The 23,774-nt window shown below is 51.2% G+C and overlaps 1 protein-coding gene across 1 annotated transcript in view; it reads right to left on the bottom strand.

Moving 5' to 3' along the window:
* DIAPH3 (diaphanous related formin 3) overlaps positions 1-23,327 on the bottom strand; it is an 811,800-nt gene extending 788,473 nt beyond the window's left edge. Inside the window, exon 1 of the mRNA XM_073580354.1 lies at positions 22,926-23,327. Within this exon, the coding sequence (XP_073436455.1) occupies positions 22,926-23,039 (114 nt within the window). The 5' untranslated portion in view covers positions 23,040-23,327. The remainder of the gene's footprint in view (positions 1-22,925) is intronic.
* Positions 23,328-23,774: the final 447 nt, after the last annotated feature.

Raw genomic sequence — 23,774 nt, forward strand, 5'->3', positions numbered from 1 at the left:
GTTCCATCTAACATCTTGTGGGAGCGTTAGCTTGGTTCCACCCATCCTTTTCAGAGCTGCTGCAGCAAAATGATTATTACGGAAGTATTTAGCAATTTCAACAACATTAGCCTTTATTTCTGGAACACTTAAGTCTTTGGCTAAGAGGTGCAGCAAATGAGCACTGCAACCATATGTTATTAGCAGCTTTGTATTACCTCCCTGCTCTTCTAAATCTCTTCTCATCTTGGATACGTTTGCAGCATTGTCAGTGACCAAACTGCGTACTAGACATTTGAATTTTTGTTCACATGTCGTTATAGCTTTTACTGCCACTTCTTGTAAGTATTCTGCTGTGTGTGCATTTCCTGACGTATCAATTGTTTGTGCAAGGAAGACTTTACCTTCTTCTGTTGTTATACAAGCACATACAATAGGATCATTGTGGACATTACTCCACCCATCAATACTTAGGTTAACAATTTTACCCTCCAGAGCTGTTGCACATTGCTCCATTTCTCTGTCATACACTTGATCCAGCAGTTTCCCTGCAACATCAGCTCTGCTGGGTGGACTGTATCCTGGTCTCAGTGACTGAACCATATTAATGAAATGTGGGTTCTCAGTCAGACGGAAAGAAGAGTTCGTTGCATAAATAAACTGGGCAATTTTTTCATCAATCAACTCTTTTTCTAATCTGCTAGTTCTTATCACAAACCTATCTATGGTGGTTCCAGGAGGTAAAGGTTTTTTCTTCCTTTTGGGTGATGGTGATATGTGGCTGTGGGTGTCTGATGATGATGCTGCTGCTGCTAATGAAGCACTATCCTGGATGGATAACTCTGAAACTGTAGAACAGGATGATGGTGATCTTGGAGGTGGATAGTTTCCAGAATCCATGAATTCCCCTAAACAAAAAAAGTCAATGCTGTTATTTTATTGTTTATACAATTTCTGCTTATTGTACACAACACATCACTGCCCCTGCCCCAAAAGGAATATTTGTTTTTCTTCATAACTGTACCAAATGACAGTAACATGCAGTAATAAGAAATATAATTTTTCTCACACATGACAGTTCAGTCTTTAGAAATAGGATTCAATAAAAATGTTTACCAACCTGAAGATCCTGCCTGTTCAGAAGTGTTTCTTTAGCCATCTTCATCACCGCACTTCTCATGATGTTGCCTCATTCGCGCCACCAGGCCTTGCATCTCTTTGTTGCATCGTTTGCATTTTGCACGCATGCCTGCCTTACCGATAGGCGAAGGAGCTTCATTAAAATATTCCCAAACTGGGTCTCTTTTACGGCCTGCTGCCATTATAAGGAAAGAATGTAATAAACCTCAGATCGTACACACAAACAGATCCAGACTTGTCTGTCTGTGGCTATGCTGCAGTATTATGCTCATAGTTTCACTTTCATTTTCTTGTCTGCTTGCCCTTCCTCCTCACACTTAGATTCACATTCTTCTTGTGTTGTGCAGATCTATTCCACTCCAAACAATCAGAAACATATTGTCTAACTTCTTGGACTTGGCACTGAAGGGGTTGATTCTGTATTCATAGGTTTGTAGAACAATAGGATTAAGGTCTTTTTCTCAACTCTGTTCATGTTGTAACATTTTTGCCGTGAAGAGGAGGCTGGGACCTCTGCGGAGTCAAATTCTGTTTTGAGAACTGCGTAAGTAAAGCGAGCGTCTGTGATAATATAGGAGAGAAACTGCCCACTAATCCTACAGAAACCTCTGGAAGAGCATGGCATTGTGAATGTTACACATATACAGCCTTTATTCTACTGAGTTAAACAACTCAGCTTTATCTCATGATGGAAGAACCTTTGGATGGTAAAATATTTTCCTCAAAAAGCAGTTTATTGAAAAAAATCCGATTTAAATCAAAAAAATCCGATTTTTTTGATTTTTTTTAAAAAAAAACATTGATTTTTATCCACCCTGTGCCTAAGTGAGTTTCTAAAGAAGTTTGGAGGTCGCAATCCGCTGTCCAAAACGTGTATTCTGTCATTGAGGAATCAACTGGAACATACGGGGTAGGCAGGGATGATGGAAGACATTCGAAAATGTCCAAGGAAACAATTCAAGATGTGAAACAGCCAATTCTGGCATTTTTACATAAATTGTTGCATTTTCTACATGTCAACGAGCAGTCAAAAAAGGTCATGTTCACCCACACAGAGTCACTGTTATTCAGGAATCTAAAGGGCCTGGTCAAGAGAAAGGAATTTGCTGTTGCCAGATTTTTTGCTTTGGAGCCATATGCCATTTCGAGTGTACAGTAACAAGCCAGAAACATGACAGGCACTCCGAGAGAACCTACAGCGAGAAATTCAGACTATGACCCCAGGCGTCCTGCGGAATACATTCAGCAATATGGAATGGCGCGTGCAGGCGTGCTTGGATGTGAACGCTGCACACCTGCTTTAAAAACTTCAGCTTCTCGGGAACCAAAGTATGAACAGCCCAATTTCAGTGCGATCGATAGTCTCTTTTAGAAGTTACAGCAATTCTCCAGGTAAAGTAGAGAGTGAAGCACCTTGTAGATGTGATGCACAAGTCTTCAAGCGATTAAACGACTTTCATTTTCAGGAGATGAAGCAAATCTGGTTGTGTCATAAGCTGGAAGAGCTTCACTGACCCATAGATTGAGAGAAGTCCTGGATAGGATCCAAGTGTTCCTGAAGATCAGGGAAGTCTTTCCTGTAATACTGAGGTCTGCGTGAACAGTTCTGCTTTCCATCATAACCAGAACCATCACAAGACAATCACCACCAGCGATGAAAAAATTCCACATATAGTACTTATATTGGGGTCAGTTAGGTTTTGCTAAGGGTTTATTCCAATATCATAATGTGGTACGTGCAGAATAAATCATGTGTGCCAATACAACTAATATTTAAACATGCACGTATTTACAACTACCTGCACCCCAACGATGACCTCCCAGGCTCTCAGCTCTATTGCCACTGGATTCGTCCCCAAGTAGATCTAAAGCTCCCATTGGAGCTTGCTCAGATCCACCTCATGACCCTTTATAATGAAACATCTCACAGGCATGTCTGAGCATAGTTCAGCATTGCTAAGTGAAGCTCCCATTGATACCAGCTACATTGGCACATGATGACCCCGTGTAATTCAAAAAAACAGATGCACTTATGACCAGGCCTACTGCAACCTCATTGTCCCAAGAGCTGCCTTATTGTAAGGCTGCGTTCACATGTCGCTTTTTTTTTGCATTTTCGCTGCGTTTTTTATCGCGCGATTTTGCCGCAAAAACGCAAAAAGACAGCATCCCATGCAATCCTATGTGATTCTGCAATGCTGTGCTAATGCTGCGGATTTACCCTCGGTGGAATCACATTGCGGAAAAATACGCAGCATGCTCATTTCGCGGAATCACGGCGATCCCACACCCATAGGATTGCATTGTTCCGCTTACTTCCCGCATGTGGCTGTGCCCACCATGCGAAAAGTAAGCAGAACATTTGCGGATGGTACCCACGGTCCGGAGGAGAGGAGACTGTCCTCCAGGCTGTGGGTACCATATCCCTGTAAAAAATAGAATATAAAATAAAAAATGGTGTTATATTCACCTTCCGGCGTCCCGCGCAGCCTTCCAGGGACTCAGTGATGCTTCCGTTCCCAGTAATGCCTTGCGAGACCTTTGATGATGTAGCGGTCCCTATTCCTCGCGAGACCGCTACATTATCGCGAGACCGTGACGTCATCAAAGGTCTCGCAAGGCATTACTGGGAACGGGAGCATCGCGGAGGCTCAGGAAGGCTGCGCAGGACGCCGGAAGGTGAATATAACACCATTTTTAATTTTTTTTTTTTATTATTTTTAACATTATATCTTTTACTATTGATGCAGCATAGGCAGCCTCAATAGCAAGTTGGTCACACTTGTCAAACACTATGTTTGACAAGTGTGACCAACCTGTCAATCAGTTATCCAAGCGATGCTACAGATCTCTTGGAAAACGCTAGCATTCTGCAAGCTAATTACACTTGCAAATCGCTAGTTTTTCTGCGGGAAAATCACGGGAATTTAAAATGCGATTTTCCTGCGGAATGGAATTCCAGAATTCTCGCAGTAACTTCCGCGAGACTTCCACTACGTGTGCACATAGCCTAAAGCTCAGTGCTGCAAGCAGAGGAAAGCATAATCATGCACTGAAGATCCCCATCAGCAATGAAATGTGGAGTTAGTAAAAAGTAATGAATATTGACCAAATAGATAGTCGCTACATTCAAGACTATCAATGTTGTGCTATGAGGAAGCCCACCGGAGAGTAGATAGAAGGGCCTGCAGCACTTGGGGAAGCAGTGTGCTGCTGATAAGAATAAGACCACCCATTCAGTTCAGAGGCTGGATGCACAGTGGGGGCAGAAGGAGATGAAGAAAAAATAAAAACACAAACTTACAAGAAAAACATTCTGTTGTGCTTTCACTATATAGTAACAATATTCATGATACTGTGTTTCATAAAAATAGTAAAAAAAAATTTGTTCCATTGAGCCATTAACCCTTCAAATGGTAAATAAATATTATTTAAGTCCTTGGAACGTTAATTCTGGGCAGATAGATGGAGGTCTGAGACTTGGGACCCCAATCGCTTAAAAGACCTTTTGGAAGTTCACACAGAATTAAAGTGCCTACAACACCTACAGTACAGACCAAAAGTTTGGACTCACCTTCTCATTCAAAGCGTTTTCTTTATTTTCATGACTATGAAAATTGTAGATTCACTCTGAAGGCATCAAAACTATGAATTAACACATGTGGAATTATATAATTAACAAAAAAGTGTGAAACAACTGAAAATACTGTATGTCTTATATTCTAGGTTCTTCAAAGTAGTCACCTTTTGCTTTGATTACTGCTTTGCACACTCTCGGCATTCTCTAGATGAGCTTCAAGAGGTAGTCACCGGAAATGGTTTTCACTTCTCAGGTGTGCCCTGTCAGGTTTAATAAGTGGGATTTCTTGCCTTATAAATGGGGTTGGGACCATCAGTTGTGTTGCGCAGAAGTCTGGTGGATACACAGCTGATAGTCCTACTGAATAGAGTGTTAGAATTTGTATTATGGCAAGAAAAAAACAGCTAAGTATACAAAAATGAGCGTCCATCATTACTTTAAGAAATGAAGGTCAGTCAGTCCGAAAAATAGGGAAAACTTTGAAAGTGTCCCCAAGTGCAGTGGCAAAAACCATCAAGCGCTACAAAGAAACTGGCTCACATGAGGACCGCCCCAGGAAAGGAAGACCAAGAGTCACCTCTGCTGCGGAGGATAAGTTCATCCGAGTCACCAGCCTCAGAAATAGCAGGTTAACAGCAGCTCAGATTAGAGACCAGGTCAATGCCACACAGATTTCTTGCAGAAGACACATCTCTACAACAACTGTTAAGAGGAGACTTTGTGCAGCAGGCCTTCATGGTAAAATAGCTGCTAGGAAACCACTGCTAAGGACAGGCAACAAGCAGAAGAGACTTGTTTGGGCTAAAGAACACAAGCAATGGACATTAGCCCAGTGGAAATCTGTTCTTTGGTCTGATGAGTCCAAATTTGAGATCTTTGGTTTCAACCACCGTGTCTTTGTGCGACGCAGAAAAGGTGAACGGATGGACTCTACATGCCTGGTTCCCACCGTGAAGCATGGAGGAGGTGGTGTGATGGTGTGGGGGTGCTTTGCTGGTGACACTGTTGGGGATTTATTCAAAACTGAAGGCATACTGAACCAGCATGGCTACCAAAGCATCTTGCAGCGGCATGCTATTCCATCCGCTTTGCGTTTAGTTGGACCATCATTTGTTTTTCAACAGGATAATGACCCCAAACACATCACCAGGCTGTTTAAGGGCTATTTGACCAAGAAGGAGAATGATGGGGTGCTACGCCAGATGACCTGGCCTCCACAGTCACCAGACCTGATCCCAATCGAGATGGTTTGGGGTGAGCTGGACCGCAGAGTGAAGGCAAAAGGGCCAACAAGTGCTAAGCATCTCTGGGAACTCCTTCAAGACTGTTGGGAGACCATTTCCGGTGACTATCTCTTGAAGCTCATCAAGAGAATGCCAATAGTGTGCAAAGCAGTAATCAAAGCAAAAGGTGGCTACTTTGAAGAACCTAGAATAAAAGACATATTTTCAGTTTTCACACTTTTTTTTGTTAATTATATCATTCCACACGTGTTAATTCATAGTTTTAATGCCTTCAGAGTGAATCTACAATTTTCATAGTCATGAAAATAAAGAAAACTCTTTGAATGAGGCATGTCCAAACTTTTGGTCTGTACTGTATATACATTATATATAATGACAGTGACCATTTAAAGTATAGCATATATAGCGTATATACATATACACATACTTTATGTATATACAAACGTATATATAACCACATATATATATCACAAAAGCTATACTTTAAATGGTCACTGTTCTATCAATAAACTTTTCATAAATAAGAATATAAGAAAAACTTTGAAATATCTCTATTGAAAAAAAATTCTCCAATTATCAGCCACTTCTTTCTCTCCACCCTGCCTCCAGAACTCACCATCCATCTTTTGAAGAAAGAGCTCAACTCAGACTGCCAACTTACTGATGTATCAATTACAGATACAGAGCCTATTAACTATATGGAGGTGAGGACGAATGAGAAGCAAGGGGAGGCACCTCAGTGTTGGATTCCCAGTTATCGTGCTCAGTACTGCCGCGCGATGTACTACGTGCTGCGGCTACTATATTTATGATACAGAGAAAGAAGAGCAGGAATCCATCTCTGTGTGTTCAGCATATGGGAGACATCATAGCAGCTAGGCTCCACACACTAGCTCGGAGAAAACTGGAAATTAGAGATACAGTTTGAGGGTGTGAAAACTGATGAAAAATGAGGGATACAAGTCATATACACGTGTACCAATAAGAAGCTTACTCAGAATAGTAACTGTTAGGCTGTGTGCACACGCTGCGGATTTTGCTGCGGTTCCGCAGCGGTTTTGGCCACTGCGGACCCGCAGCAGTTTTTGCTGCGGTGTACAGTACCATGATTCCCTATGGGAATCAAAAACCTCAAGGCAGATGGTGCGGAATTTTCCGCGCGGATTATCTGCGGTTTTCAATCCGCAGAAAGAATTGACATGTCAATTCTTTCTGCGGATTCCCCTGCGGTTTGCCATCTCCTCCATTGAGGAGATGAAAAACCGCAGAGCAATCCGCAGGTATTTTGACCTGGGGATTTTACAAAATCCGCGCGGATGAATCTGCACCTAATCCGCAGCGTGTGCACACAGCCTAAGTGAAAAGTACACTAGAATTGTCAGCTGCTTTGGTGGGATAGTGATATATGCAGCTGTAGTGTTAATTAATAGGTTAGTTGGTTTAATTCTTCCAGGTGACTACTAGTGTCAGCTTTGCTTTAACCACTTGGAAGAGAATTACCAGGGAGTGCAAAAGTACAAGAGAACTTCTAGGGCAAAGACATACAGGTGCTTCTCACTAAATTAGAATATCATCAAAAAGTTCATTTCTTTCAGGTCAATAAAAAAAAGTGAAACTCATTATATAGAGTCATTAGAGTGATCTATTTCACGTGTTTATTCCTGTTAATGTTGATGATTATGGCTTACAGCCAATGAAAACCCAAAAGTCATCATCTCAGTAAATTAGAATGCAAAATAACACCAGCTTGAAAAATGATTTTAAAATCTGAAATGTCAGCCTACTGAAATGTACCCATGATGTATATGTGTGGCAGATCTCAGACTCAGGAGAAGACCACCTAGGATGCCCAATTATGTGTCATATGGTCATCTGGTGACATTTCCCATCAGCGGGCATGGTCACAGAGAACGGCAGGATTGGCACAATTTAGGAGACTAATGTGTCAATAAGCTGTGTTCTATTTCCTATATGTAGATAGTGGGCATAGACTAAAGAAAGGGTTAATAATCACAGGACACAGGTCAGACAGTGGGCACAGACTGGCACTACTGTGGGAGCCCCGCCACACTTATACATCATGGGCACAGAGAGGGTGACCGCCTCAGGGTCTAGCAGTGTAAAGGGTTAATAATCACAGGACACAGGTCAGAGTGTGGGCACAGACTGGCACTACAGCTGGGAGCCCGCCACACATATACATCATGGGCACAGAGAGGGTGACCGCCTGAGGCTCTAGCGGTGTAAAGGGTTAATAATCACAGGACACAGGTCAGAGAGTGGGCACAGACTGGCACTACAGCTGGGAGCCCGCCACACATATACATCATGGGCACAGAGAGGGTGACTGCCTGAGGGTCTAGCGGTGTAAAGGATTAATAATCACAGGACACAGGTCAGAGAGTGGGTACAGACTGGCACTACAGCTGGGAGCCCGCCACACATATACATCATGGGCACAGAGAGGGTGACAGCCTGAGGGTCTAGCGGTGTAAAGGGTTAATAATCACAGGACACAGGTCAGAGAGTGGGCACAGACTAGCACTACAGCTGGAAGCCCGCCACACATATACATCATGGGCACAGAGAGGGTGACCGCCTCAGGGTCTAGCAGTGTAAAGGGTTAATAATCACAGGACAGGGGTCAGAGAGTGGGGACAGACTGGCACTACAGCTGGGAGCCCGCCACACACACACATCATGGGCACAGAGAGGGTGACCGCCTGAGGGTCTAGCGGTGTAAAGGGTTAATAATCACAGGACACAGGTCAGAGAGTGGGCACAGACTGGCACTACAGCTGGGAGCTCGCCACATATACATCATGGGCACAGAGAGGGTGACCGCCTGAGGGTCTAGCGGTGTAAAGGGTTAATCACAGGACAGGGGTCAGAGAGTGGGCACAGACTGGCACTACAGCTGGGAGCCCGCCACACACACACATCATGGGAACAGAGAGGGTGACCGCCTGAGGGTCTAGCAGTGTAAAGGGTTAATAATCACAGGACACAGGTCAGAGAGTAGGCACAGACTGGCACTACTGTGGGAGCCCCGCCACACATATACATCATGGGCACAGAGGGTGACCGCCTGAGGGTCTAGCGGTGTAAAGGGTTAATAATCACAGGACAGGGGTCAGAGAGTGGGCACAGACTGGCACTACAGCTGGGAGCCCACCACACACATACATCATGGGCACAGAGAGGTTGACCGCCTCAGGGTCTAGCAGTGTAAAGGGTTAATAATCACAGGACACAGGTCAGAAGGTGGGCACAGACTGGCACTACTGTGGGAGCCCACCACACATATACATCATGGGCACAGAGAGGGTGACCGCCTCAGGGTCTAGCGGTGTAAAGGGTTAATAACCACAGGACACAGGTCAGAGAGTGGGCACAGACTGGCACTACTGCTGGGAGCCCGCCACACATATACATCATGGGCACAGAGAGGGTGACCGCATCAGGGTCTAGCAGTGTAAAGGGTTAATAATCAAAGGACACAGGTCAGAGAGTGGGCACAGACTGGCACTACTGTGGGAGCCCCGCCACACATATACATCATGGGCACAGAGAGGGTGACCGCCTCAGGGTCTAGCAGTGTAAAGGGTTAATAATCACAGGACACAGGTCAGAGAGTGGGCAGAGAGTGGGCACAGACTGGCACTACAGCTGGGAGCCCGCCACACACATACATACATCATGGGCACAGAGATGGTGACCGCCTGAGGGTCTAGCGGTGTAAAGGGTTAATAATCACAGGACACAGGTCAGAGAGTGGGCACAGACTGGCACTACTGTGGGAGCCCCGCCACACACATACATCATGGGCACAGAGAGGGTGACCGCCTGAGGGTCTAGCGGTGTAAAGGGTTAATAATCACAGGACACAGGTCAGAGAGTGGGCACAGACTGGCACTACAGCTGGGAGCCTGCCACACACATACATCATGGGCACAGAGAGGGTGACCGCCTGAGGGTCTAGCGGTGTAAAGGGTTAATAATCACAGGACACAGGTCAGAGAGTGGGCACAGACTGGCACTACTGTGGGAGCCCCGCCACACATATACATCATGGGCACAGAGAGGGTGACCGCCTCAGGGTCTAGCAGTGTAAAGGGTTAATAATCACAGGACACAGGTCAGAGTGGGCAGAGAGTGGGCACAGACTGGCACTACAGCTGGGAGCCTGCCACACACATACATCATGGGCACAGAGAGGGTGACCGCCTGAGGGTCTAGCGGTGTAAAGGGTTAATAATCACAGGACACAGGTCAGAGAGTGGGCACAGACTGGCACTACTGTGGGAGCCCCGCCACACATATACATCATGGGCACAGAGAGGGTGACCGCCTGAGGGTCTAGCGGTGTAAAGGGTTAATAATCACAGGACACAGGTCAGAGAGTGGGCACAGACTGGCACTACAGCTGGGAGCCCGCCACACACATACATCATGGGCACAGAGAGGGTGACCGCCTGAGGGTCTAGCGGTGTAAAGGGTTAATAATCACAGGACACAGGTCAGAGAGTGGGCACAGACTAGCACTACAGCTGGAAGCCCGCCACACATATACATCATGGGCACAGAGAGGGTGACCACCTCAGGGTCTAGCGGTGTAAAGGGTTAATAATCACAGGACAGGGGTCAGAGAGTGGGCACAGACTGGCACTACAGCTGGGAGCCCGCCACACACACACATCATGGGCACAGAGAGGGTGACCGCCTGAGGGTCTAGCGGTGTAAAGGGTTAATAATCACAGGACACAGGTCAGAGAGTGGGCACAGACTGGCACTACAGCTGGGAGCCCGCCACACATATACATCATGGGCACAGAGAGGGTGACCGCCTGAGGGTCTAGCGGTGTAAAGGGTTAATCACAGGACAGGGGTCAGAGAGTGGGCACAGACTGGCACTACAGCTGGGAGCCCACCACACACATCATGGGCACAGAGAGGGTGACCGCCTGAGGGTCTAGCAGTGTAAAGGGTAAATAATCACAGGACACAGGTCAGAGAGTGGGCACAGACTGGCACTACTGTGGGAGCCCCGCCACACATATACATCATGGGCACAGAGAGGGTGACTGCCTGAGGGTCTAGCGGTGTAAAGGGTTAATAATCACAGGACAGGGGTCAGAGAGTGGGCACAGACTGGCACTACAGCTGGGAGCCCACCACACACATACATCATGGGCAGAGAGGGTGACCGCCTCAGGGTCTAGCAGTGTAAAGGGTTAATAATCACAGGACACAGGTCAGAAGGTGGGCACAGACTGGCACTACAGCTGGGAGCCCACCACACATATACATCATGGGCACAGAGAGGGTGACCGCCTCAGGGTCTAGCGGTGTAAAGGGTTAATAATCACAGGACACAGGTCAGAGAGTGGGCACAGACTGGCACTACAGCTGGGAGCCCGCCACACACATACATCATGGGCACAGAGAGGGTGACCGCCTCAGGGTCTAGCGGTGTAAAGGGTTAATAATCACAGGACAGGGGTCAGAGAGTGGGCACAGACTGGCACTACTGTGGGAGCCCCGCCACACATATACATCATGGGCACAGAGAGGGTGACCGCCTGAGGGTCTAGCGGTGTAAAGGGTTAATAATCACAGGACAGGGGTCAGAGAGTGGGCACAGACTGGCACTACAGCTGGGAGCCCACCACACACATACATCATGAGCACAGAGAGGGTGACCGCCTCAGGGTCTAGCAGTGTAAAGGGTTAATAATCACAGGACACAGGTCAGAGAGTGGGCACAGACTGGCACTACAGCTGGGAGCCCACCACACACATACATCATGGGCACAGAGAGGGTGACCGCCTCAGGGTCTAGCGGTGTAAAGGGTTAATAATCACAGGACACAGGTCAGAGAGTGGGCACAGACTGGCACTACTGTGGGAGCCCGCCACACATATACATCATGGGCACAGAGAGGGTGACCGCCTCAGGGTCTAGCGGTGTAAAGGGTTAATAATCACAGGACAGGGGTCAGAGAGTGGGCACAGACTGGCACTACAGCTGGGAGCCCGCCACACACACACATCATGGGCACAGAGAGGGTGACCGCCTGAGGGTCTAGCGGTGTAAAGGGTTAATAATCACAGGACACAGGTCAGAGAGTGGGCACAGACTGGCACTACAGCTGGGAGCCCGCCACACATATACATCATGGGCACAGAGAGGGTGACCGCCTGAGGGTCTAGCGGTGTAAAGGGTTAATCACAGGACAGGGGTCAGAGAGTGGGCACAGACTGGCACTACAGCTGGGAGCCCACCACACACACACATCATGGGCACAGAGAGGGTGACCGCCTGAGGGTCTAGCAGTGTAAAGGGTTAATAATCACAGGACACAGGTCAGAGTGGGCACAGACTGGCACTACTGTGGGAGCCCCGCCACACACACACATCATGGGCACAGAGAGGGTGACCGCCTGAGGGTCTAGCGGTGTAAAGGGTTAATAATCACAGGACACAGGTCAGAAGGTGGGCACAGACTGGCACTACTGTGGGAGCCCGCCACACATATACATCATGGGCACAGAGAGGGTGACCGCCTGAGGGTCTAGCGGTGTAAAGGGTTAATAATCACAGGACACAGGTCAGAGAGTGGGAACAGACTGGCACTACTGTGGGAGCCCTCCACACATATACATCATGGGCACAGAGAGGGTGACCGCCTCAGGGTCTAGCGGTGTAAAGGGTTAATAATCACAGGACACAGGTCAGAGAGTGGGCACAGACTGGCACTACTGTGGGAGCCCCGCCACACATATACATCATGGGCACAGAGAGGGTGACCGCCTGAGGGTCTAGCGGTGTAAAGGGTTAATAATCACAGGACAGGGGTCAGAGAGTGGGCACAGACAGGCACTACAGCTGGGAGCCCACCACACACATACATCATGGGCACAGAGAGGGTGAACGCCTCAGGGTCTAGTGGTGTAAAGGGTTAATAATCACAGGACACAGGTCAGAGAGTGGGCAGAGAGTGGGCACAGACTGGCACTACTGTGGGAGCCCGCCACACATACATCATGGGCACAGAGAGGGTGACCGCCTCAGGGTCTAGCGGTGTAAAGGGTTAATAATCACAGGGCACAGAGAGGGTGACCGCCTCAGGGTCTAGCGGTGTAAAGGGTTAATAATCACAGGACACAGGTCAGACAGTGGGCACAGACTGGCACTACTGTGGGAGCCCGCCACACACATACATCATGGGCACAGAGAGGGTGACCGCCTGAGGGTCTAGCGGTGTAAAGGGTTAATAATCACAGGACAGGGGTCAGTGGGCACAGACTGGCACTACTGTGGGAGCCCGCCACACACATACATCATGGGCACAGAGAGGGTGACCGCCTGAGGGTCTAGCGGTGTAAAGGGTTAATAATCACAGGACAGGGGTCAGAGAGTGGGCACAGACTGGCACTACAGCTGGGAGCCCACCACACACATACATCATGGGCACAGAGAGGGTGACCGCCTCAGGGTCTAGCGGTGTAAAGGGTTAATAATCACACGACAGGGGTCAGACAGTGGGCACAGACTGGCACTACTGTGGGAGCCCGCCACACACATACATCATGGGCACAGAGAGGGTGACCGCCTCAGGGTCTAGCGGTGTAAAGGGTTAATAATCACAGGACAGGGGTCAGAGAGTGGGCACAGACTGGCACTACAGCTGGGAGCCCACCACACACACACACATCATGGGCACAGAGAGGGTGACCGCCTCAGGGTCTAGCGGTGTAAAGGGTTAATAATCACAGGACAGGGGTCAGAGAGTGGGCACAGACTGGCACTACTGTGGGAGCCCGCCACACACACACATCATGGGCACAGAGAGGGTGACCGCCTGAGGGTCTAGCGGTGTAAAGGGTTAATAATCACAGGACACAGGTCAGAGAGTGGGCACAGACTGGCACTACAGCTGGGAGCCCGCCACATATACATCATGGGCACAGAGAGGGTGACCGCCTCAGGGTCTAGCGGTGTAAAGGGTTAATCACAGGACAGGGGTCAGAGAGTGGGCACAGACTGGCACTACAGCTGGGAGCCCGCCACACATATACATCATGGGCACAGAGAGGGTGACCGCCTCAGGGTCTAGCGGTGTAAAGGGTTAATAATCACAGGACACAGGTCAGAGAGTGGGCACAGACTGGCACTACTGTGGGAGCCCCGCCACACATATACATCATGGGCACAGAGAGGGTGACCGCCTGAGGGTCTAGCGGTGTAAAGGGTTAATAATCACAGGACAGGGGTCAGAGAGTGGGCACAGACTGGCACTACAGCTGGGAGCCCACCACACACATACATCATGGGCACAGAGAGGGTGACCGCCTCAGGGTCTAGCGGTGTAAAGGGTTAATAATCACAGGACACAGGTCAGAGAGTGGGCACAGACTGGCACTACTGTGGGAGCCCGCCACACATATACATCATGGGCACAGAGAGGGTGACCGCCTCAGGGTCTAGCGGTGTAAAGGGTTAATAATCACAGGACACAGGTCAGACAGTGGGCACAGACTGGCACTACTGTGGGAGCCCGCCACACACATACATCATGGGCACAGAGAGGGTGACCGCCTGAGGGTCTAGCGGTGTAAAGAGTTAATAATCACAGGACAGGGGTCAGTGGGCACAGACTGGCACTACTGTGGGAGCCCGCCACACACATACATCATGGGCACAGAGAGGGTGACCGCCTGAGGGTCTAGCGGTGTAAAGGGTTAATAATCACAGGACAGGGGTCAGAGAGTGGGCACAGACTGGCACTACAGCTGGGAGCCCACCACACACATACATCATGGGCACAGAGAGGGTGACCGCCTCAGGGTCTAGCGGTGTAAAGGGTTAATAATCACAGGACACAGGTCAGACAGTGGGCACAGACTGGCACTACTGTGGGAGCCCCGCCACACATATACATCATGGGCACAGAGAGGGTGACCGCCTCAGGGTCTAGCGGTGTAAAGGGTTAATAATCACAGGACAGGGGTCAGAGAGTGGGCACAGACTGGCACTACAGCTGGGAGCCCACCACACACACATCATGGGCACAGAGAGGGTGACCGCCTCAGGGTCTAGCGGTGTAAAGGGTTAATAATCACAGGACAGGGGTCAGAGAGTGGGCACAGACTGGCACTACTGTGGGAGCCCGCCACACACATACATCATGGGCACAGAGGGTGACCGCCTCAGGGTCTAGCGGTGTAAAGGGTTAATAATCACAGGACAGGGGTCAGAGAGTGGGCACAGACTGGCACTACAGCTGGGAGCCCGCCACACACACACACACACATCATGGGCACAGAGAGGGTGACCGCCTCAGGGTCTAGCGGTGTAAAGGGTTAATAATCACAGGACACAGGTCAGAGAGTGGGCACAGACTGGCACTACAGCTGGGAGCCCACCACACACACACACACACACATCATGGGCACAGAGAGGGTGACCGCCTGAGGGTCTAGCGGTGTAAAGGGTTAATAATCACAGGACACAGGTCAGTGGGCACAGACTGGCACTACAGCTGGGAGCCCGCCACACATACATCATGGGCACAGAGAGGGTGACCGCCTGAGGGTCTAGCGGTGTAAAGGGTTAATAATCACAGGACAGGGGTCAGAGAGTGGGCACAGACTGGCACTACAGCTGGGAGCCCGCCACATATACATCATGGGCACAGAGAGGGTGACCGCCTCAGGGTCTAGCGGTGTAAAGGGTTAATAATCACAGGACAGGGGTCAGAGAGTGGGCACAGACTGGCACTACTGTGGGAGCCCACCACACACATACATCATGGGCACAGAGAGGGTGACCGCCTCAGGGTCTAGCGGTGTAAAGGGTTAATAATCACAGGACAGGGGTCAGAGTGGGCACAGACTGGCACTACAGCTGGGAGCCCGCCACACACACACATCATGGGCACAGAGAGGGTGACCGCCTCAGGGTCTAGCGGTGTAAAGGGTTAATAATCACAGGACACAGGTCAGAGAGTGGGCACAGACTGGCACTACAGCTGGGAGCCCACCACACACACACACACATCATGGGCACAGAGAGGGTGACCGCCTGAGGGTCTAGCGGTGTAAAGGGTTAATAATCACAGGACACAGGTCAGTGGGCACAGACTGGCACTACAGCTGGGAGCCCGCCACACATACATCATGGGCACAGAGAGGGTGACCGCCTGAGGGTCTAGCGGTGTAAAGGGTTAATAATCACAGGACAGGGGTCAGAGAGTGGGCACAGACTGGCACTACAGCTGGGAGCCCGCCACACACATACATCATGGGCACAGAGAGGGTGACCGCCTCAGGGTCTAGCGGTGTAAAGGGTTAATAATCACAGGACAGGGGTCAGAGAGTGGGCACAGACTGGCACTACTGTGGGAGCCTACCACACACATACATCATGGGCACAGAGAGGGTGACCGCCTCAGGGTCTAGCGGTGTAAAGGGTTAATAATCACAGGACACAGGTCAGAGAGTGGGCACAGACTGGCACTACAGCTGGGAGCCCACCACACACACACACACATCATGGGCACAGAGAGGGTGACCGCCTCAGGGTCTAGCGGTGTAAAGGGTTAATAATCACAGGACACAGGTCAGTGGGCACAGACTGGCACTACAGCTGGGAGCCCACCACACACACACACACATCATGGGCACAGAGAGGGTGACCGCCTCAGGGTCTAGCGGTGTAAAGGGTTAATAATCACAGGACACAGGTCAGAGAGTGGGCACAGACTGGCACTACTGTGGGAGCCCCGCCACACATATACATCATGGGCACAGAGAGGGTGACCGCCTGAGGGTCTAGCGGTGTAAAGGGTTAATAATCACAGGACAGGGGTCAGAGAGTGGGCACAGACTGGCACTACAGCTGGGAGCCCACCACACACATACATCATGGGCACAGAGAGGGTGACCGCCTCAGGGTCTAGCGGTGTAAAGGGTTAATAATCACAGGACACAGGTCAGACAGTGGGCATAGACTGGCACTACAGCTGGGAGCCCGCCACACACATACATCATGGGCACAGAGAGGGTGACCGCCTGAGGGTCTAGCGGTGTAAAGAGTTAATAATCACAGGACAGGGGTCAGTGGGCACAGACTGGCACTACTGTGGGAGCCCGCCACACACATACATCATGGGCACAGAGAGGGTGACCGCCTGAGGGTCTAGCGGTGTAAAGGGTTAATAATCACAGGACAGGGGTCAGAGAGTGGGCACAGACTGGCACTACAGCTGGGAGCCCACCACACACATACATCATGGGCACAGAGAGGGTGACCGCCTCAGGGTCTAGCGGTGTAAAGGGTTAATAGTCACAGGACACAGGTCAGACAGTGGGCACAGACTGGCACTACTGTGGGAGCCCGCCACACATATACATCATGGGCACAGAGAGGGTGACCGCCTCAGGGTCTAGCGGTGTAAAGGGTTAATAATCACAGGACAGGGGTCAGAGAGTGGGCACAGACTGGCACTACTGTGGGAGCCCGCCACACACATACATCATGGGCACAGAGAGGGTGACCGCCTGAGGGTCTAGCGGTGTAAAGGGTTAATAATCACAGGACAGGGGTCAGAGAATGGGCACAGACTGGCACTACAGCTGGGAGCCCACCACACACATACATCATGGGCACAGAGAGGGTGACCGCCTCAGGGTCTAGCGGTGTAAAGGGTTAATAATCACAGGACACAGGTCAGACAGTGGGCACAGACTGGCACTACTGTGGGAGCCCGCCACACATATACATCATGGGCACAGAGAGGGTGACCGCCTCAGGGTCTAGCGGTGTAAAGGGTTAATAATCACAGGACAGGGGTCAGAGAGTGGGCACAGACTGGCACTACAGCTGGGAGCCCACCACACACACACACACATCATGGGCACAGAGAGGGTGACCGCCTCAGGGTCTAGCGGTGTAAAGGGTTAATAATCACAGGACAGGGGTCAGAGAGTGGGCACAGACTGGCACTACTGTGGGAGCCCGCCACACACATACATCATGGGCACAGAGAGGGTGACCGCCTGAGGGTCTAGCGGTGTAAAGGGTTAATAATCACAGGACAGGGGTCAGAGAGTGGGCACAGACTGGCACTACAGCTGGGAGCCCGCCACATATACATCATGGGCACAGAGAGGGTGACCGCCTGAGGGTCTAGCGGTGTAAAGGGTTAATAATCACAGGACAGGGGTCAGAGAGTGGGCACAGACTGGCACTACTGTGGGAGCCCACCACACACATACATCATGGGCACAGAGAGGGTGACCGACTCAGGGTCTAGCGGTGTAAAGGGTTAATAATCACAGGACAGGGGTCAGAGAGTGGGCACAGACTGGCACTACAGCTGGGAGCCCGCCACACACACATCATGGGCACAGAGAGGGTGACCGCCTCAGGGTCTAGCGGTGTAAAGGGTTAATAATCACAGGACAGGGGTCAGAGAGTGGGCACAGACTGGCACTACTGTGGGAGCCCACCACACACATACATCATGGGCACAGAGAGGGTGACCGCCTCAGGGTCTAGCGGTGTAAAGGGTTAATAATCACAGGACACAGGTCAGACAGTGGGCATAGACTGGCACTACAGCTGGGAGCCCGCCACACACATACATCATGGGCACAGAGAGGGTGACCGCCTGAGGGTCTAGCGGTGTAAAGAGTTAATAATCACAGGACAGGGGTCAGTGGGCACAGACTGGCACTACTGTGGGAGCCCGCCACACACATACATCATGGGCACAGAGAGGGTGACCGCCTGAGGGTCTAGCGGTGTAAAGGGTTAATAATCACAGGACAGGGGTCAGAGAGTGGGCACAGACTGGCACTACAGCTGGGAGCCCACCACACACATACATCATGGGCACAGAGAGGGTGACCGCCTCAGGGTCTAGCGGTGTAAAGGGTTAATAGTCACAGGACACAGGTCAGACAGTGGGCACAGACTGGCACTACTGTGGGAGCCCGCCACACATATACATCATGGGCACAGAGAGGGTGACCGCCTCAGGGTCTAGCGGTGTAAAGGGTTAATAATCACAGGACAGGGGTCAGAGAGTGGGCACAGACTGGCACTACTGTGGGAGCCCGCCACACACATACATCATGGGCACAGAGAGGGTGACCGCCTGAGGGTCTAGCGGTGTAAAGGGTTAATAATCACAGGACAGGGGTCAGAGAATGGGCACAGACTGGCACTACAGCTGGGAGCCCACCACACACATACATCATGGGCACAGAGAGGGTGACCGCCTCAGGGTCTAGCGGTGTAAAGGGTTAATAATCACAGGACACAGGTCAGACAGTGGGCACAGACTGGCACTACTGTGGGAGCCCGCCACACATATACATCATGGGCACAGAGAGGGTGACCGCCTCAGGGTCTAGCGGTGTAAAGGGTTAATAATCACAGGACAGGGGTCAGAGAGTGGGCACAGACTGGCACTACAGCTGGGAGCCCACCACACACACACACACATCATGGGCACAGAGAGGGTGACCGCCTCAGGGTCTAGCGGTGTAAAGGGTTAATAATCACAGGACAGGGGTCAGAGAGTGGGCACAGACTGGCACTACTGTGGGAGCCCGCCACACACATACATCATGGGCACAGAGAGGGTGACCGCCTGAGGGTCTAGCGGTGTAAAGGGTTAATAATCACAGGACAGGGGTCAGAGAGTGGGCACAGACTGGCACTACAGCTGGGAGCCCGCCACATATACATCATGGGCACAGAGAGGGTGACCGCCTGAGGGTCTAGCGGTGTAAAGGGTTAATAATCACAGGACAGGGGTCAGAGAGTGGGCACAGACTGGCACTACTGTGGGAGCCCACCACACACATACATCATGGGCACAGAGAGGGTGACCGCCTCAGGGTCTAGCGGTGTAAAGGGTTAATAATCACAGGACAGGGGTCAGAGAGTGGGCACAGACTGGCACTACTGTGGGAGCCCACCACACACATACATCATGGGCACAGAGAGGGTGACCGCCTCAGGGTCTAGCGGTGTAAAGGGTTAATAATCACAGGACAGGGGTCAGACAGTGGGCACAGACTGGCACTACAGCTGGGAGCCCGCCACACACACACATCATGGGCACAGAGAGGGTGACCGCCTCAGGGTCTAGCGGTGTAAAGGGTTAATAATCACAGGACACAGGTCAGAGAGTGGGCACAGACTGGCACTACAGCTGGGAGCCCACCACACACACACACACATCATGGGCACAGAGAGGGTGACCGCCTGAGGGTCTAGCGGTGTAAAGGGTTAATAATCACAGGACACAGGTCAGTGGGCACAGACTGGCACTACAGCTGGGAGCCCACCACACACACACACACATCATGGGCACAGAGAGGGTGACCGCCTCAGGGTCTAGCGGTGTAAAGGGTTAATAATCACAGGACACAGGTCAGAGAGTGGGCACAGACTGGCACTACAGCTGGGAGCCCGCCACACATACATCATGGGCACAGAGAGGGTGACCGCCTGAGGGTCTAGCGGTGTAAAGGGTTAATAATCACAGGACAGGGGTCAGAGAGTGGGCACAGACTGGCACTACAGCTGGGAGCCCGCCACACACATACATCATGGGCACAGAGAGGGTGACCGCGTCAGGGTCTAGCGGTGTAAAGGGTTAATAATCACAGGACAGGGGTCAGAGAGTGGGCACAGACTGTCACTACTGTGGGAGCCCACCACACACATACATCATGGGCACAGAGAGGGTGACCGCCTCAGGGTCTAGCGGTGTAAAGGGTTAATAATCACAGGACACAGGTCAGAGAGTGGGCACAGACTGGCACTACAGCTGGGAGCCCACCACACACACACACATCATGGGCACAGAGAGGGTGACCGCCTCAGGGTCTAGCGGTGTAAAGGGTTAATAATCACAGGACACAGGTCAGTGGGCACAGACTGGCACTACAGCTGGGAGCCCACCACACACACACACACATCATGGGCACAGAGAGGGTGACCGCCTCAGGGTCTAGCGGTGTAAAGGGTTAATAATCACAGGACACAGGTCAGAGAGTGGGCACAGACTGGCACTACAGCTGGGAGCCCCGCCACACATATACATCATGGGCACAGAGAGGGTGACCGCCTGAGGGTCTAGCGGTGTAAAGGGTTAATAATCACAGGACAGGGGTCAGAGAGTGGGCACAGACTGGCACTACAGCTGGGAGCCCACCACACACATACATCATGGGCACAGAGAGGGTGACCGCCTGAGGGTCTAGCGGTGTAAAGAGTTATTAATCACAGGACAGGGGTCAGTGGGCACAGACTGGCACTACTGTGGGAGCCCGCCACACACATACATCATGGGCACAGAGAGGGTGACCGCCTGAGGGTCTAGCGGTGTAAAGGGTTAATAATCACAGGACACAGGTCAGAGAGTGGGCCCAGACTGGCACTACTGTGGGAGCCCGCCACACACATACATCATGGGCACAGAGAGGGTGACCGCCTCAGGGTCTAGCGGTGTAAAGAGTTAATAATCACAGGACAGGGGTCAGTGGGCACAGACTGGCACTACTGTGGGAGCCCGCCACACACACATCATGGGCACAGAGAGGGTGACCGCCTCAGGGTCTAGCGGTGTAAAGGGTTAATAATCACAGGACAGGGGTCAGTGGGCACAGACTGGCACTACAGCTGGGAGCCCGCCACACACACACATCATGGGCACAGAGAGGGTGACCGCCTCAGGGTCTAGCGGTGTAAAGGGTTAATAATCACAGGACAGGGGTCAGAGAGTGGGCACAGACTGGCACTACTGTGGGAGCCCACCACACACATACATCATGGGCACAGAGAGGGTGACCGCCTCAGGGTCTAGCGGTGTAAAGGGTTAATAATCACAGGACAGGGGTCAGAGAGTGGGCACAGACTGGCACTACAGCTGGGAGCCCGCCACACACATACATCATGGGCACAGAGAGGGTGACCGCCTCAGGGTCTAGCGGTGTAAAGAGTTAATAATCACAGGACAGGGGTCAGTGGGCACAGACTGGCACTACAGCTGGGAGCCCGCCACACACACACATCATGAGCACAGAGAGGGTGACCGCCTCAGGGTCTAGCGGTGTAAAGGGTTAATAATCACAGGACAGGGGTCAGAGAGTGGGCACAGACTGGCACTACTGTGGGAGCCCGCCACACACACACATCATGGGCACAGAGAGGGTGACCGCCTCAGGGTCTAGCGGTGTAAAGGGTTAATAATCACAGGACACAGGTCAGAGAGTGGGCACAGACTGGCACTACAGCTGGGAGCCCACCACACACACACACACATCATGGGCACAGAGAGGGTGACCGCCTGAGGGTCTAGCGGTGTAAAGGGTTAATAATCACAGGACAGGGGTCAGAGAGTGGGCACAGACTGGCACTACAGCTGGGAGCCCGCCACATATACATCATGGGCACAGAGAGGGTGACCGCCTGAGGGTCTAGCGGTGTAAAGGGTTAATAATCACAGGACACAGGTCAGAGAGTGGGCACAGACTGGCACTACAGCTGGGAGCCCACCACACACATACATCATGGGCACAGAGAGGGTGACCGCCTCAGGGTCTAGCGGTGTAAAGGGTTAATAATCACAGGACAGGGGTCAGAGAGTGGGCACAGACTGGCACTACAGCTGGGAGCCCGCCACACACACACACATCATGGGCACAGAGAGGGTGACCGCCTGAGGGTCTAGCGGTGTAAAGGGTTAATAATCACAGGACAGGGGTCAGAGAGTGGGCACAGACTGGCACTACTGTGGGAGCCCGCCACACACACATCATGGGCACAGAGAGGGTGACCGCCTCAGGGTCTAGCGGTGTAAAGGGTTAATAACCGCAGCACAGTGCAGGGCTCCGGTCACACAGGGGGATGCGGCCCACACACGCCGTGCCAGCACCGACCACTCTGCCATACTTACAAATTTCGAGATCTTCCGGTCTCCGTCCTCCCCCGTCTGATAATCCGGCCATCCTGGCCCGGTGCCCGGCGCCCCCCTTTGCTTGCGGCTCATTTTGGCCCGTGACAGATCCATCTGGAGCCGGGAGGAGAGCAGCTGTGTGTCCCGCCCCGGGCGGCGAGCTGGAGTGTCACCTGGCCGCTCTGACAGCGGATTATGGAGGACGAATCCGATTACCGCCGGGCAGGTCGGGAGCAGCGCGCTGATCCACTTAGGAGTGACTGCGATCTCAAGCGCTGCCAACTACCGCCACAGCAGCCCACCAGCCACAGCAGGGGGCCAGCGCCTGCACAGCGCACCCACCGACACACTCAATGTTCCCGCCACTCCAGCCACGCCCGCTCACTCAAGGCCAACCTATGGGTAAACCGCATTCTCAGAAGCAAAGTCATGTAACCAATGGAGCAGGCGCTCTAGTTGTGACGTCACGAAATGTTGAGGTCGCGCAGCAGACATCTTGGTAACTGGCAGAGAAGATGGCAGTGTGGGATTGCTGGGCAGGAATGGTGGCGAAGAATCGCTGTGCCTTGTCAGGGAGAGCTGGAGCATGATTTCATGATGATGAGTGCAGCTTCCAAATATTCATAGCACTTCTTCTTGATTGTAATGACAATAGTCATTATGTGTAGGTATGACACTAGGTCTGCACACCTTTTTCACTAAAGTTTTCCATGCAATGACAGCAAGCAGAGATCTTATTAATAAAGTATATTATAAAGCTGTATTACTTTTATCATAAAGGAATTAGGGCTTATTTACATAAAGCACAGACAGATCTAAGTTTTCCAGCATCCAGAGCAAGAATTCAGG

This window comes from Dendrobates tinctorius, unplaced genomic scaffold, assembly GCF_039654945.1.
Source record: "Dendrobates tinctorius isolate UK_male_01 unplaced genomic scaffold, ASM3965494v1 ptg000064l, whole genome shotgun sequence".
Classification (NCBI taxonomy): Eukaryota; Metazoa; Chordata; class Amphibia; order Anura; family Dendrobatidae; genus Dendrobates; species Dendrobates tinctorius.